Source organism: Leguminivora glycinivorella, chromosome 2 (assembly GCF_023078275.1).
Source record: "Leguminivora glycinivorella isolate SPB_JAAS2020 chromosome 2, LegGlyc_1.1, whole genome shotgun sequence".
Taxonomy (NCBI): Eukaryota; Metazoa; Arthropoda; class Insecta; order Lepidoptera; family Tortricidae; genus Leguminivora; species Leguminivora glycinivorella.
In genome coordinates, this window is record NC_062972.1 from 23419079 (window position 1) to 23437018 (window position 17940).

Below are 17940 nucleotides of genomic sequence, written 5' to 3' on the forward strand. Positions count from 1 at the left end.
TTAGATTTTAAAATCGTTGTATTTATGGTGATCAGCGACCCGATAAACCATAAAAACGATACCCATATTGTGTTTTTGACTTTACCCCCTTTGCACCCCTTTAGGGGTCAAATTTTCAAAAAACCTGAAACATGTATTTAGTCATAATATGTCTTTAGGAATCCTCCTGTGAAGTTTCGAATAAAATAGTCAAACTAATCTTGTTTCCCCATACAAACTTTGAACCCCCATTTCACCCTTTTAAGAGGAGAATTTTGAAAAATCCTTTCTTAGTGCTCCTCTACGCCATATAAGGAACCTATGTGCCAAATTTGAAATCTCTAGGACCAGCGGTTTCGGCTGTGTGTTGATATATCAATCAGTCAGTCAATATCTTCTTTTATATATTTAAATCCCATTGCACCACAACAGGGGAGAAGGTATTTCACTTCCGCCTCGTTAGATTTTAAAAACGTTGTATTTATCGTGATCAGCGACCCGATAAACCATAAAAACGATACCCATATAGATTTTTTGACTTTATCACCCCCTTTTCACCCTTTTAGGGGTTAAATTTTCAAAAAACCTGAAACACGTATTCAGTCATATGTCTGGAATCTTCCTGTGAAGTTTCGAATAAAATAGTCAAACTAATCTTGTTTCCCCATACAAACTTTGAACCCCCATTTGACCCCCTTACGGCTTAGCCACGACAATTGGTCTAAGGCGTTTTGCGGCAGCGGTAAGCGGTAAGTCACAAAAACAAAAACGCAGCGCGTTGAGGCATGCCACGACCTTGCCGCTGTTCGAAATCGCGCGCGGGTTTTTACGGGCCTACCCGCGGGAGCGGCGCGCGACTCAAACAACTGTAGCGCGCCGCGCGGGCGGTGCCACGACATTACAGCGGCGCGACCGGCCTAGGCGGCTAGATGGGGCTAGCGATTCCGCGCGAAACAAACGGCCTAGCCACGACAATGGTCTAAGGCGGCGAGCGGGGCGGCTGGGCTGCGCGGGAAACGCGCGCGGGCGCTAGCCATGCCACGTACTTTTAGAAGCGGCGGCAGGGCCTAGGAGCGGCCAGAACGTTTTCATATTTAAAAACATGTTTTTTACTGTCGAATATGACTCTAAAGTGCATAGAATGCTTTAATTAGTCAATTATGTCTTGTACAAGAGAATATGTGTGATGACTAAGTACATGGAATTTATTTTATGGCTAAAATATTTTGTTTTTATTATGAGCGTCTTGAACCCGAAACCTTTATTTAATGAAAATTGAATTGTACTTTCGCGTATGTAGTATGTAATAATGTTTTCAAATATATTTTGTATAGTATTTATTCGTATTTACTCTTAATTTTTTTCTAAGTGTTTATTTATATTAAGTATCATTTAGCTAGCCATAAAATAAATTCCATGTACTTAGTCATCACACGTATTCTCTTGTACAAGACGTAATTGACTAATTAAAGCATTCTATGCACTTTAGAGTCATATTCGACAGTAAAAAACATGTTTTTAAATATGAAAACGTTCTGGCCGCTCCTAGGCCCTGCCGCCGCTTCTAAAAAGTACGTGGCATGGCTAGCGCCCGCGCGCGTTTCCCGCGCAGCCCAGCCGCCCCGCTCGCCGCCTTAGACCATTGTCGTGGCTAGGCCGTTAAGGAATCTTCCTGTGAAGTTTCGAATAAAATAGTCAAACTAATCTTGTTTCCCCATACAAACTTTGAACCCCCATTTGACCCCCTTAGGAGGTGAATTTTGAAAAACCCTTTCTTAGTGCTCCTCTACACTATATAAGGAACCTACGTGCCAAATTTGAAATCTCTAGGACCAGCGGTTTCAGCTGTGCGTTGATATGTCAGTCAGTCAGTCAGTCAGTCAGTCAGTCAGTCAGTCAGTCAGTCAGTCAGTCAGTCAGTCAGTCAGTCAGTCAGTCAGCTTCTCCTTTTATATATTTAAGATGATAAAATATTGAGGTAACCATTTTGTTATACAGTGGAACGAAGATTTAGTTGAAATTCTTCTTAATAAGAATCTTGCGATGTTGGGCATGAATAAAAAAACTATTAAAGTAGTCTGGCATGGCGGCACCCGCCATAGCGGATGGTATAAAACGCAGATTCATCTCATAAAACTACAATAACTGTGTTTTATTGCGACCTCCCATATAAAAGTTTCCAAGATAGGTACATTCAGACAGAGCAGTTGTCAAGCAGACAGTTGGTTAGAAAGTTACTGCAAAACTTATATTAAAAATGGTATGTCGATAAGCAAACGTCGAAGAATTGAAATATAATTTTTAAGAAAAAAAAATCGCCGCTTTTGGAGTTCTAGTGAAGGGTACTTGCGAATGTTGTATTATACTTATGTAGAAATGTGTAGGTATTTTTTAAAACTGTTTTTAATGTAAATGTTTGATTATTTGATGGAAACATAAGTGAATATACGTATACCGTTAAGGTTTGAGGAGTTTCCTCAATTCCTCATCAATCTGAAATCCGATTATAAGAAATCAAGCTTGACAAAATTTGACTTGAAAACTCAATATGTAAGCATAACAAAGAGAACAAATAAATGTCACTGTTCTGAACTTAAATGCATGCTGTTCTTATAAAAATACGAAAGTCACTATAAGTGTGCCGTTCAGATTTGAGGAGTTCCGTTCTGATTATCATCAGAAGTTCCACTGCACCAAATGTCACTGTTCTGAACGTAAACGCAAGCTGTTCTTATAAAAATACCAAAGTCATTATAAGCTTGCCGTTCAGATTCAAGGAGTTCCGTTCTGCTGATGAAGATCATCAGCAGTTCAGTGGAACTGCTGATGATCTTCATCAGCAGAACAGCAGTGCAGTGTTTGGTGCAGTGGCACCAAATGTAACTGTTCCGTACGTAAATGCATGCTGTTCTTATAAAAATATCAAAGTCACTATAAGTGTGCCGTTCAGATTTGTGGAGTTCCGTTCTGATCTTCATCAGCAGTTCCACTGTACCAAATGTCACTGTTCTGGACGTAAGTGCATGCTGTCTTATAAAAATACCAAAGTCACTATAAGTATGCCGTTCAGATTTGAGGAGTTCCGTTCTGACCATCATCAGCAGTTCCACTGCACCAAATTTAATGTAACTATTCCGTACGCAAATGCATGCTGTTCTTATAAAAACACAAACTTCACCATATGTATGCCTTTCAGATTTGAGGAGTTCTCTCGATTTCTCCAGAATCCCATCATCAGAACCGGGTTCTGATGAAAATGGGACCAATCTGTATGCATATACATTCAATCAAAAATTTTTTTTTCAAATCGGTCCAGTAAAGAAGGAGATATCGTGGAACAAACATTAAAAAAAACAACCAGACGATTGAGTTAAGAACCACTACCTAACTTTCCTTGAGATTTGGGGCGGCGGTTAAAAACTCACACATATTCTTATTTTTACCCCCGACTCAAAAACGACGGGGTGTTATAAGTTTGACGTGTCTTTCAGTCTGTTTGTCTGTTTGTCTGTCTGTCTGTCTGTCTGTCTGTCTGTCTGTGTGTGTGTGTGTCTGTGTGTCTGTCTGTGGCATCGTAGCTCCCGAACGGATGAACCGATTTAGATTTAGTTTTTATTTGTTTGAAAGCTGAGTTAGTCGGGAGTGTTCTTAGCCATGTTTCATGAAAATCGGTCCACTATGTCGCGGTCGGAGGTTTTTTCAAAATTTTAATTTTGTGAATGGGTTATTATGAAACAAAAAAGTATATCGGAATCAAAGCTAAAAATGTATGTTCAGTACAGATGGCGTTTTTTTTACGCACTAGTGCGAGAAGTGGTTCATTATATGCCAGGTCGAAACTTCGGAGGCTCATCTGTACTGAAAATCGTCGTACGATACACGTGCGAAAAGGAAATTCGTAACTCGTGTCGATTTAAAACACTCCCTTCGGTCGTGTTTTAATTTATCGCCACTCGTTTTAAACTTCCTTTTTTTACGCACTTGTATCGTAATGTACTATTCTTTTGAAATAAAACTATGAAAACGGATTAAATATATCACGTATAATGAATTTACAATTCATCCCGACGTTTCGAATACTTTACAGCATTCGTGGTCAACAGGTATCGCGGTAACCGAAGACAATTTATTCCTTTGTTTATTATTAAAAGGGTTAGTTTATTTCATTAAAATAAACTAATATCAAGTTTTCCGTTAAGCCGACTTAATCAAAATAGATGTATGGCTTATAAATAAAATTTAAAAAAAGTTTTACGTTAGTTTGCCATTCAATATATGTGGCATGATTATATCAGGAAATTTTTTGTACTTTTACGTTTTAATAATTATAAAAAACTAAATATTCATTACCGTAGCGCGTCCATTCATTGTTTTTAATCATGAAAGATATCTGAATTAAGTATTTTATTCAAATGGATATACAATAAGTTGACGATTCGAAGGAAAGGCTCGAGTACTGTTATCTTTTTTATTGTAAAATCTGAGAACTGAGAACAGTCATTTCTCTGTCGCTTTACTTTACACGTTCACCATTATTTTTATTTAAAATTCAGCTAACTATGTAACGTATACTAGGCGAAACTGCACACGTTTGTAAAAGCCCTCGCAATTTTCACGTAGCTATAAATCTCAATCTTGCAGTCTAGACCCCACATGCGGCTAGCGACCGCGCCCGAATAACGCCACTATAGCGCTAACAACAAGTTATTTCAAGAGGTAATTCATTGCTTTAACATGCTGAAATTAAGTAAGTCAAGAGCAGGGTACTTATAGCCAACGTCACAATGGCTTACGCTTCGTAGCTAGCTCTCCCTATTGCTCTTCTGTAGCGGCACAGTATAATAAAGAGTACTATCGTACAGTATGGCCACTCCTGCTCCCCGCTGAAAGTGCCGCCCACCCCCTTAACTCAGTTACCGCCTGTCAAAAACGCGATCAGTCAGATTTAAACTCGATTTAGGGTTCTCAAAGGTCGGCTACGCATAAGTGGCTCCCCTGATGTTGCTTATGTCCATGGGCGGCGATGACTGCTTACCATCAGGCGGCTCGTCTGCTCGTTTGCTGCCTATTTCATTAAAAAGTCAACCTGTCATATCTCACTCATACAAGCATGGTACGCGTTCACCTACACGAGCTTAGAATGTGTGCTAGGAACGCACGTCTTTCATATATTTGATCGCCAGTGTCCGAGATGTGGTAGCGGCGCGATAGAGCTACACCGCGATTTAATTTGCGTTTAGCGTCAACGATTATCAACCTATCACTTCGGCTAGGCCGGCAGATCAGGGTGGCTAGCCGAATGGCACAATCGCTCACGAAACGCTCACGAAACGAAGCGCTAGTAGATATCTATCTCTATCGCGCTTGCGTATTGGCGCGACAGAGCCAGCGGCGTATCGCTTTCGTTTGGCGTCGGAGAAATGCCATTCGGCTACGGGGCCTGGCCCCGTGAGCGTTTCGTGAGCGATTGTGCCATTCGGCTAGCCACCCAGGTATGCAAACCGCAGGGAAGCTAGGAACGTAAACTTCATTAAATTTATAACAAGCGGTGCTTCAGGCACTGAAAAAGTTTTATGACACATTGGTAATTGATTTTACTTTTTAACTCTTTCCGTATTGGCGACAAGCTTTAGATTAATTTTGAGTTTAGAATACTTTGTTCTTGTGTGTAAAATATGTAAACATGTAGACGATTACTAAACCTTGTAGTCAATAAGTTTAATAGGTAAACCAATAAAATAAACTCAATACGAGTTATTGTTACAGTTTTATTTTTATTTTTTTAATTTATTTATTACAGAAAACACATAACACAAATCACGATTTAAATCTTCGCGAAACTACACAGCAGTTTGTTGGTGAAAAGAGACACTCTTTTTACATATTTTAAGTAACTGGGCCCGGCGGGTCGGCCCAGATACCGCTGGGGAGACAGCGTGATGGCGGATCTGTGTCAGCTACAAGCCGATAATTGGCAGGAAGCTGCGCAGGATCGGGATAAGTGGCGTGCTCTCGTTTTGGAGGCCAAGATCCTCTTTGGATCACAGTGCCATACTAGTTAGTTAAGTAACTTAGGTACCTAAATATATTTAGGTATTGTTAGTAACATTTTGATTTTAATTATGGTGTGTTAGTATGTGGCCTTAATGACTAAACTATTTTAAAGATGGTACACACAGACACGATTGCTACTGTTTGGTTTAATTCCTACATACCATAATATGGAAAGATGATTTCATCACATCTCAAACTAAAGCCTCTAATTAAACAGAGCAAGAAAACAATGGAATAAAATGTTTTTCGCATTTTTCAACATCAAAATCAGTCGAAGATGAGATTGATGACATCAGAAAGAGTAAAGTGTTATACACGGTGTTCGTGAGCATTGCGAGATATTTTAACGACGCATTTCTAAGGCCAAAACAAAGTTTTTTTTTTTTTTCAAATACAGTTGAGGAAATTTTGCCAAAAAAAATTAAATCTTTTTTAAAGTATTTTCACATAAAATGTTAATTATATTAATGAAACTGGTAGGTACTTAAAATGAGTTTTAACGTTTTTTTTTCTAAAAACCTCATTTCTGAAAGGTTTTACTTCTCACTTTTTGACATCTATCAATAATGATAATGAGACTATTTTCCATAATGGCATCAACGTCGTTAAAAAAGCCTTTCGTAAAGTAACAATAAGAACATATTCTTTTTTCAATTGGTAATAACTCTGAAACTAGGTGATATCCAGAAAAAGTATATATGACATTTTAGTCTTAAAATGATATCAGGATTATGCTGTTAAAATCTCTCGCAATGCCCACGAGCACCGTGTATAAATTGGGTATCTACCACGCCGTACCTACATCCACGCCCAACGGTGATTGATATGGAACCCGCCTCAAAGTTTTTCTACCCACTCAATATTCATTTTACCCAACAAAATTTCAGTTTCGATGGCACCTAAGTAATTAATTCTCTTTTGTTACTTTACGCAACACTATGTGTTTTGTTAGCGGTTTAAAATATAAGTACCTAAGACAAATTTTGACAGACATTTGGGATCATTTTCTATTTATAAGTAGGTTAGGTTTAGTTTTAAGTAGTTTTATTATGTTTTTATTTTTTCTTTATAATGTGATCAATAAATTAACATAACACTTTTAAATATAAAAAGTTGCTAAATAGTGAAAACAGACGCTATTAAAACTCTCGTGAAACTTGGCAACTCAAATAATTTAGTTAGTTTTATGTTAAAAAAATATTAGTACCTAAGCTTATGACTTATTATAAAAATATATTTAGACTAAATTAGGATACACGTTCAGCAATAAGTGTGATTAGTATGTTTTATTAGCCTAGTTTGATTTCCAACTGCTTGGAAAAATCGTGCTCTAATTACAGATGTTACAGTGGCGTACACACTATTTACAAAAGGAGTCATGGATGTCTGTGTATACATATAAGTATGTATTTATGTATCTATTTAAGTATGTGCCTAGGTGTAACTGTGTTCTAGGAACGCGCCTCTTTCATATATATTTGATCGCCAGTGTCCGAGGTGTGCCGGTATTTTGTTGGAACTTATGAGCACCACACAGTTGTTGTTATAATAATTATTAAATGTTTATTTATTCAACACCATCAAATTTCTTGCTTTTTTATCAAAGTACCAAGACTTAAACCATGTAACACGAGATCTCAGTAATGCGGGCTGTTAGTTCAGAAGAGCCGCAGGCAGCGCTCACTCAGCCCCCAGACTAATTTCATTAATCCTATCATTGATTGGATTTGCTAAGCGAGCTAGCTACGCTAGTTTTACTTTAAACTTTGCTCTCACTAAATATAAGCACCTACTTTGGTGCACTTAGTACATACATTATTGGTGTGTAACTTATTTTATAAATTTGATTATCAACTAAGTTACTGGCACCTGGCCAATCGTTATTTTTTTTCTCACTTTTAATAAACATGCAGTTTTGTTTATGGCATTAACACACATGAGAATCGAGCCATCCAGGGCCGGATTGAAAAATAAAATCATCTTTTAAGTATATAGGTACAAAATCATTTATAATTATTGCATGTATTTTGCTGTGCAATGGATCTCAGATTTGCGCCCCTGCATCTTAACTCCATCAAATCATAGTAAATATTTGGAAGGTTCGACGGAATTAAGGCTGACCGCAGTCATATAACCCATAATTTGAATATAACCCATTAAATGCATAGTATATGTCATATAAACATACTGTTATGTTTTTGAAAAAAGAAGAAGCAATCCTAGAAGATGTCATTGTAATTAACGTCGTGTCCGTTTCTTGAATAATGCAATCGTCTAGTAAACATTAGCATAACTTTGTCAAGTTCTTTCTAAAATAGTATAAATACTGTAGAAGTTCATCGCCATTCTTGATTTGATCTCCCGTAAAGCAGATGAGCTAGCTAGTAACATGAATCCAATTCATCTACGAGGCTTTCACCGCCTCCGCCTAGCTCCAACGGATTACGTCTTTACTAACGAATTAGACCCGCTTAGTGCTAAATCAACGAGTAAAACCAAATGCGGGCTTTCTGGTTAATTCAAAGACAATCCGCTTGGGAGTAACGTACCACATACCTATTGTACGGGTAATTGGCTTAGCTCAAACGTCTTTACAAATGTTTGTAATGGCGAACATCGCAAAAGGTAAAACCTACAGGGCTAGCACAAGCTTGGCGTTCTTGTGCAGAATTAGAAAAAAAAATACGTGTGATTTATGTCGCGGCGATGTACTACTGTAGCGCCAGCGCCAGTCAAGTATTAGCCCAAACGGCCTAGCCGAAATGACAATTGTTGACGCTAGACGCTGATCGAAACGAAGTGTGGCTCTGTCGCGCCAATACGGAAGAGCGATAGAGATAGCTAGCTACGATAACGATGTTATCGTAAGCGTATGTGCCCTGAAGTGCTCACTTGCTAAATGCCCAATATATGACACCCTTCTGTCAAATTTATTGACAACGACTTACTTAATATCGAGCACTGGTTAACTTATTGGTTTAAATATTTTCGATTCACGTTTTATGTCGTGATTACTTTTTATTGAAATTTTATTTATTATAAATTCCACTTTTAAAGCATTCATAGAAAGCGCAAATATTAATACCAAGTAGACAATAAAAATGAGTGGGTATTTTATGAAATATTTTTCTGGCTGCACGTCTACTTACAAACAACATAATAAAATTATTTGAATAAATTCTAAGAGGTTTTTATTTACCTACCAACAATATTAATACTTTGTAAGCTTTGTCTCTACCTTTTGCCTATTTCTTTACAATAATGTTTAGAAAATGCCAATAATGAAAATACAAAAATTAACGAGATTGTTTATTTCGGCGAAACATGGCTAATTAACTCATAAGCCGAAGCAAGAACCAATCAGCTTTGAAAAAATATTCATTAAATAATATGCTTAAGCGATGTTTCTATATATTTCTTATCGATGTCGAAAAAAATAATAGAACAAAAAGGTGGAGCATTTTTCTTCGACATAATCCCCTTTTAAGCCAAGACAAAGATTAGTTAGCTAATTTCTTAAAAGCATTCGCTTTTTCAGATTTAATGGAGTGGTGGATTATTTGTCTCTATCTTGGCATAATTTATCTGAGGGATTTAAGTATGGAATAGAAAATATCAGAAAAAAATTACCGATAAAACTGGGCTGTCAAAACAATTTAATATGAAATGAACCTGACTGAACTGAGTTATACTGGATGTTGAATATGTAATATTATTACAAGAGTTATTTACCTACATTAAGTGTAACGATAAACATAGTTTGTAAAATTAAACAAAACTGTTAGAGCTCTCTTAGTCAAGTCGCACTGATTCTAAAGTGAAGGTCCTGTGTCCGAACCCGGGCTCGTACCGTAAAGTTTATAGAACTTACATACAAAACATACTGGGGTTGGTAAATGTTAACGAATATCTAGCGAGAAGGGAATATGATTTCCTTTTGGCGAAGTTCCTAAAAACTTCTAGCACCCAATGTACCCATCTACCACGAAAAGAGGCAGAATACTGGGTCGTGGGGTAGGTACATACACATACATACAATATATGTATGGGCTAGGTAATATCAAAGACATAATATGTAACTCCGTATAGACAGATAAAGTCTAAGAAAAAAACATACCTCAAAGCCCTAGAGAAAAAAGTGCGGTGGCCTAGATAGGCGTTACACCTTTGGGGAACGCTCGGCTAGATGGCACTAATATTAATATTTGACATTTTAACACATATCAAGCTAACAATATGGGCCAAATTGTCAAAACTGAGGTTCAAAAGTTTTAAGCTTGTCGAAAGATGGCAGTCTATGCACTGTGTTTACACATTTTACTTTGACAGTAACTGTCTATAATACTCGATCCTCTTTGGTAATATAATATCAAGTAATATTAATCTAGCATTAATTACCTGTGACATAAAACTTAGAAATGGAAACTGATTACGTCGCTTATAACGAATGTAATGCAATGAAGTTTAATGAGCCTTCAATGGTTATTGTCAATGAGATAATAAATAAATAATACATATTATAGGACATTCTTACACAGATTGACAGCCCCACGGTATAAGCTCAAGAAGGCTTGTATTGTGGGTACTCGGACGATAATTATGTATAATACTTATTATGCAAATATAATTATATACATAGAAAACGTCCATGCCTCAGGAACAAAATTTGTTCCTGAGGCATGCATATTTGTGTGATGAGCACAGATATTTAATATCTGTGCTCATCACACAAATAAATGCCCTTACCGGGATTCCAACCCAGGACCGCGGCTCAGCAGGCAGGGTCACTACCGACTGAGCCAAACCGGTCGTCGAAGATGCGATACATACGCACACACCTTGAGATCCAGTAGACCATGTTAGATATTTTTGGTCTAGTTTTCAATTGCATATGAATGTAACTCATTAATTTTTAATTGAATACCTATTATTGTTGTCACCGCAACCTATGGACGCCTGCAACTCAAGGAGTGTCACACGCGCGTTGCCAACCCATTAGAAACTTGTACTTCCGTCACCGGTACAGCTTCCACTGCTTCCATCACCAGTTATGTAGATTGTATCATAAATTCATTACAAGTACGTGATATAATCGACTTCTACACTTTTATTTCATGAGTGAGTACTAACTGAAGACGAAGTTGTTACCCAAGAAACCTAATGAGGTTTTAATATAAAAATAATAGGGATAGGTTAGAAGTCATTGAAATGTGAAATGGATGGTCCATTCGGATCTGTTACCGACCCAAGTCCCACAAACTAAATCACTCGATAACTTGTAATCCAATTATACCCCATTAGCGACACGTTTCGACGCGTTTAAACGCATGAAGTTCCTGTAATTTATCGAATTATTCCAGCTGATCCCTTTAAACTGAACTATAATTGGATTGGGACGAAAATGCCACATGCTTGTGTTCGGCCAACAATATCCTGACTAATTTGAGATGAGTAAAACTATTAGTTGCAAAGTACGAGTTTGAGACACAGAGCAGTAGCAGGCGTCAAGCTGACTTTCTTGCAGAAGCTTACTATGTGCGCGTATTCTCGCAGAAGTTTACTAAGTGACCATAGTGCGCTCTCTTACTTCATCCTGCCTGAATCAAAGAGACTACTCTCGAACGTGGCGTTCTATGTGTATCCACTTGGTTCGCAATAATTATACGAGTATTTACCATTTGGTTCCACTTTTATTTTTTCACGTAAGTGTGACAAGTAGACAACACGTTAAGCGTGGTGATAAGCCCACAGTTCTTAAAACCGCTCCGAATACATTCAGCATGCAATACTGGCAGGATATTGCCTGCTTGTAACATAAAACTGAGGCCCAACATTTAGATATTATTTACGATCGTAGTATAACTTGACCTCAAGTTCTAGCTCAGAAACTAAACCAAAATGAGATAAGACCAAATTCTGTTATCAAAAGATATTCCATTATACCTACAATGTTCCGAGAAACTCTAAGACTCACACATCCTCCGGTAGTAAAATAATGGAATTACGTCCGCTTTTATGATTTTATTAATTATAATAGGTACTGCTTAGTATTCGAGAACCTAACTAGGTACCCTGTTGAAATGCTTACCAATGTTCTCGGAAATGTGGCGTCTGGCACGTGTGTACCGTCGCTCGTATAATAATTCATAAGATAGTTATCGCGGCCTAAAAGCACTTTAGCTGGATTGCCAGCCCCGTTCACCATCATGATGAATTTGCATGATGACGTCATAACCATTTTCGAATCTATGTAATTGCCGAACGCAACGATGTTAGGATAGCGCATATTAAAACAGACGTGATTTACTATTCTATTATTGGAATTGGTTTGGTAATATTGCATTATTCAATTCAATTAGTCGGTGGAATAATAATGAAAATGAAAGGAAGGAAAGAGAAATGTAATTGTGGGTTGGAATTTCGCTATTTTCATCAGTTTCATCACTTTAACAAAGGGTCTTATTTAATCACGTATATAGTTACGTTTCTACACAAAAAAATATGCAACCCCATTGAAATAAAAAAACATTGCAACTTAAATAAATGTTAACGGAAAATAATAGATAAATATAATATCTTTAGTGTTGCGTGTTGTCGGCAAACTCAGCAGAGTTAAAATAGCATCCCTAGTGCGTAAACAGTTCAATTGATAATCAAGACCAAGTGCGGGTAGTTCAACTCACGCGGCTATCAAAAGATGTAGATGTGACTTAGCCAGTTTTTTCCGAAACCACGGAGATAACGCCGTCCCCGAAACAGCATCGTTTCATGCCCACTTTTAGATGTCCTTATTTATGTTTCATTCATGTTTTTATTCGAATGTGCTGTACTTTACTAATTAAATAATCTTGTAACATAACGTTATATGTGTAATATTATTATAACCGCCAGTGTAGGGCCATTAATGGAAAATAAATCCTCTTAATAGATATTCCCACAACCTGTCGCTACAGTGAAATGAAAATCTCTTCAGAGTTACTAATTCCTCTGGCTGTATTTATAAGTAACTTAAAATGTCTAATGGTTTTAACCTTCTTACGTATTTCCCTTCAGTTAATAAAGGCAAATCTTATCGCCGGCCGCCCGAATCTTCGCTACGGATTAACGCAGCGTCTACGCGCCAAAGCGGGCCCTAAATCTGCCCATTTGTATTCTATGTTCCGAGTATCCCGGGGGTATTGAAGTTTCACAAGTTTCTAGAGGGCCAATTAATGAGCCGATTAAACTAAATTAGGTTTGAAGCGCGAACGGCCTGTTTGGACGGCTGAGCCGTATTAGTTGTGCTCTGTTGACATATTGTTGGGCTGAGGGTTTGCTCGATGCCGTAGTTTACCCGCTTGAGGACTGAAGAATGACTGTGATCGGCTTAATAGTTTACTGAGTTGGAAACCATACATACTGACAGTTAGGTTAGATTTTTCAGATGCTGGTATAACTTAATGTGACATTTACATAATAAAAAGTATTGATACACCTATTTTCCGACGTTACTCCGTTGACGGACGCAACGGCAAGCAATTGTTTGCAGAGTACAGTCGGCTTCTGTTATATTGGAGCTGACAAAGTGTTTACAAATACTTATCCGGACACGCGCTTAAGCACTTTGGTACTTAATAGATTCGTGTACCTACATATTTGGGAGAACCTTGCCCGATCATATATTTATGTCTCATGACGACAGTAGGTACAATACGTACTAACCCCAGTTCTATTTATATTCACCCTGCAACGAGTCTAGACGTCACACCTACACACCTATCATCCACAGGCCGCGAGGCTTGTAAAATCTCTCTCATTACACTTTAATCATTATTTTAGCAAAGTAAAATTTAAATTTTTCGGGCAAATTCCGATATGTGGGTGGATGGAAAATTTGGATGAAATAAACCTACAGATTAAACTCAGCCTGGAACAACTTATTCAAATAGTAAATAGGAATACATGTATTCAGATTCATGACATAATTACATACATACCTACTCAAAAATGAATGTTCAATTTCATAGTTTCATTGATTTCCCTAAACAGTAAAATTACAACTAAGTTTTCGATCAGACGCATAATTTAATATTTGTCAGTATATAAAGTCATATAAACCGGGACAGAATAATGATTTAAAGTGTATTTCATACATTAGCCGCTTTTGTCAGACAAATCAGAACAAACAGTAATGGCCCATGTAATGTGAACACTGGCTGAGATTAGCATGCCATTCGTTCATTTAAACGCACTTTATGTTCACATTTATGGCGGCTTTGTCTAAATCTTGTCGTAAATGCTCGTACACGATCATGTCATATTTAACTAAAAAGCCTTTGTTTGTTCACGACATTACCTGGAAAGGAAATGAATATAGTTGGGACACAAGGGATCCCCTGTTGCCTATAAGTAAATTCTAAAATAAAATTATGACTAGCTTACACGTTTACTGCATTAGGTGTGCCTATACACATAAATGTTAAAATACTGTATATGTCAAAAAAAAATGATTACAATGCGCATATGAACGTCAAATAAAGCTACGCCGGCTCTAACCCTACGCCTCAGCCTCGAGAAGATTTGCAAGAATGGGGGCAGAAAGTTCCCTTTAGTGCCTTTCCATTTATAAGAAAGCATTATATAAGAATATCGAAGATCTCTATTGCTTATATTACTCGTACTCGAAAAGCAGCGGCACAACATAAAATAACATTCATTTTCTAGTTCCTATTTTGGCTGCTGTACAAGATATTGTTACGTGAAGGAATGTGCCAAGTTGAAAGCTAAAGTTGGAACTGGGCCATAAAAACGAAATAATACGCAGGTTAGCGAAACTGCGCTTTTAGGAACATTTTTATGTTACATTACGTGTTTAGTTTATAACAACCAAATCGAAATTTTGATCAACCTGCAAGTGGTTGGAAAATTTAGGTAGCTACATCTAACAAAAGCTGCATCATTCGAGATCTAACCTCTTACCTAACCGTATCAAAAGGGGATACTCCGAAAACGGGATAAAATTGTATAGGTTAATTAAGTAAAATATTCATGTATGAGGAATCGCTCGTAGCTCGTAGTAAGTATGAATGCCAGTATCTACGCCAAGAAGCCATTCCTCGTAAATTAACTGGGCTTCAACTATAAAAACCATAGATAGAGGAAAGAGATCGGAGATGTCACATACTTGTAGATGGACGCCCCTAGTGCGCAATACCTGCGCATTATTTCCATTTCTGTGTGCATGCAAACGACCAGCGAGTCGTGTCACCACGCACGCATATATATATATATATATATATATATCCTAGCCCCGATGCAAAAGAGTTCGTCTAGTAATACAGAAATATTTTGTTTATTCTAATAACGTTTACACATGTAGGTATATCTCGTCACAGTAATGAGAATTATAAAAGTACTATAATATAGTTTAATTTGCTTGTAAAATAAAATGGCATGACGTGACTTATATTGTACAAAAAATACTTCAGAAAAATGTTGTCTTAATCACGTTCTCCTCTCCTATAGCAGTTCTGCATACATAGGCTTGAAGATTTGTTTTTAGTTTGTTAGCAGACCTTAGTTACTTCCTTTGGGCCCCCTTACATCTGGCATGTATTGTAATACCCATCCATAAAAGATAAAATAAAAATCGTCATTTTTTTCCTTTCAGTATCAATTATATTTCTTGTATTTAGATTTAGATATTGTACAATACTGCCATAAAAAAATAACTAGATTAGTATTAGCGTTAAACATTAATGATTTTTGAACTAAGACATTATTTTTGTACAAGTAGGAGAACATCAAAAAATGGTCTGACTAGACGAAAACAATTATGCATCGGGGCTAGTAAATATATATGCTCAATGAGCTAATGACTGCGACACGTCTGCCAGCGGATTGTCCGCTCTCTATTATTATACTCTTAAAAGCCTATCTTACCTGCAGATTAACATAAGGAGCATCCGCCATAACCGTGGGTACGATGAAGCCACCCTCGCCCGTTGACATATCGATGTCTTGACTGTAGATGTCAGTCTTGTCATCGTACAACTTGACTCGAACACGCACCCTTTTCTCCGTGCTCATTGCTTCTACCTGCAACAATTATTTAACATTTAATTCATTAAATTATTCTGAGCTTACTGTGCCCAAGGCTGGGTAAAGGCCTCTCTCCTATTTTTTTTCATTCGTCTCTGTCTAATGATATGTCTGGCCAATCACTCAAAAATGAATCCAGGTTATCCCGCCATCGATCGCTAGCAGCGAGGCATAGACCTCAGACGGCAAAAGGTCAATGTAGATGTTCCCCGGCCGAGGAAAACGGTGAGCCGCCTCGATCGGAGCACGTCTACAAGTCAAAGGCTTTTGCAGTGCGAAGACATTGCGTAGTAGCGACGCTGCTGCTGCATATGAAACCCCCAATCACATTATATAAGCATAAACGGTCAGCAACAATGTATATATTGTAATTTTTTTTGGTTATGTTTTATGTTTTATGTTCGAGGTGAAGAATATTTTACTTAGATAGTTGTAAGCACGAGGGCGTTGCCTAAACCGCTGCCTGTTCTATTATGAATCCGTCTATCACCTTAAAGTACTAAACGGCCAGCAATAAGGTGTGTATTGTGATTGTAACTCTTTTTAGTATGTCTTGAGGTTGAAGGGTTTCTTTACATTTCCCAGCATCAATGAGTGACGATCGGTCTGGCTCAGTCGGTAGTGACCCTGCTTGCTAAGCCGCGGTCCTGGGTTCGAATCCCGGTAAGGGCATTTATTTGTGTGATGAGCACAGATATTTGTTCCTGAGTCATGGATGTTTTCCATGTAGGTATATCGTCGCTTAGCACCAATAGTTAATTACAAGCTTTGCTTAGTTTGGGGCTAAATTGATCTGTGTAAGGTGTCCCCAATATTTATTTATTTATTTATCGCTCTATCCTTTGGAATAATTAGGTACCTAATAACTAAATTAAAAATCCCGAAATGGCAGGTTTCTACTCCCGAACTAAGGCAAACTGCCATCTTGTGCAATTTAAGCACTTGTGAAACTGTGTCGGCAAGTCAAATCTTAATTAAGTCATTAGGTTAAGTCAACCCGGCTGGCTCTCGCCCAAGACCAGTGCGACAGATTTCGATATAAATGGTCTGAGATACTGAATAAGCAATTTCCACTCTCATACGTTATTATACACCCTGTTTTTATTGAATTCCGTTAACTTTAAAGGAAGATTCTTTAGTTCAAATACAATCAATTTTTCTAAGAAACTATCCTCTTAACTCTTACGGTTCTCGAATTATTAAAAAAAATAATAATTACTGAACACGTGAGTGGCATCCCTTACCACTTCCTAATGTTAATTGTTTTGACAAGTGCCGTCAAACACTTGACAATGACTTAAGGTCCTGTCACACTAATTAATCCATTTATTATGTATGGAAACTAAATTTTTTTTTTCGAATTTAACAAAAAGCGATATACAGGATGGTTCCTGATGATGAACCTAACTGCGTGTCGAGTTTAACCGAAAACAAAACACAGTGTATAATTGAGAAATTAAATAAATGATAATTAATATTCACATAAAATTTTGCAAAACTGTTGCCTCTAAATCGCGTACGGACAAAAAGAAAACATTTTTATTTTGTTATTTGATCGTGTAAGTATATAAACATAAGGATCATTCTTTATAATATAATCTAACTGTAACGCGAAGCGTTGGTAGGCTAGCGTTACGACTTTCGATCCAGAGGTCGCGGGTTCGAACCCCGGCTCGTACCAATGAGTTTTCAGAACTGTGCGAAATGTCATTGCCAGTCGCTTTTCGGTGAAGGAAAACATCGCGAGGAAACCGGACTAATTCCAGTAAGGCCTAGTTACCCGTCGGGTTGAAAAGTCAGATGGCAGTCGCTTTTGTAAAACTAGCG

General features: G+C 37.5%; 1 protein-coding gene across 1 annotated transcript in view; it reads right to left on the reverse strand.

Moving 5' to 3' along the window:
- Positions 1-17940, reverse strand: part of LOC125242256 (C3 and PZP-like alpha-2-macroglobulin domain-containing protein 8) — a 206645-nt gene that overhangs the window by 94002 nt on the left and 94703 nt on the right. Inside the window, exon 6 of the mRNA XM_048151000.1 lies at positions 15955-16110. Within this exon, the coding sequence (XP_048006957.1) occupies positions 15955-16110 (156 nt within the window). The remainder of the gene's footprint in view (positions 1-15954; positions 16111-17940) is intronic.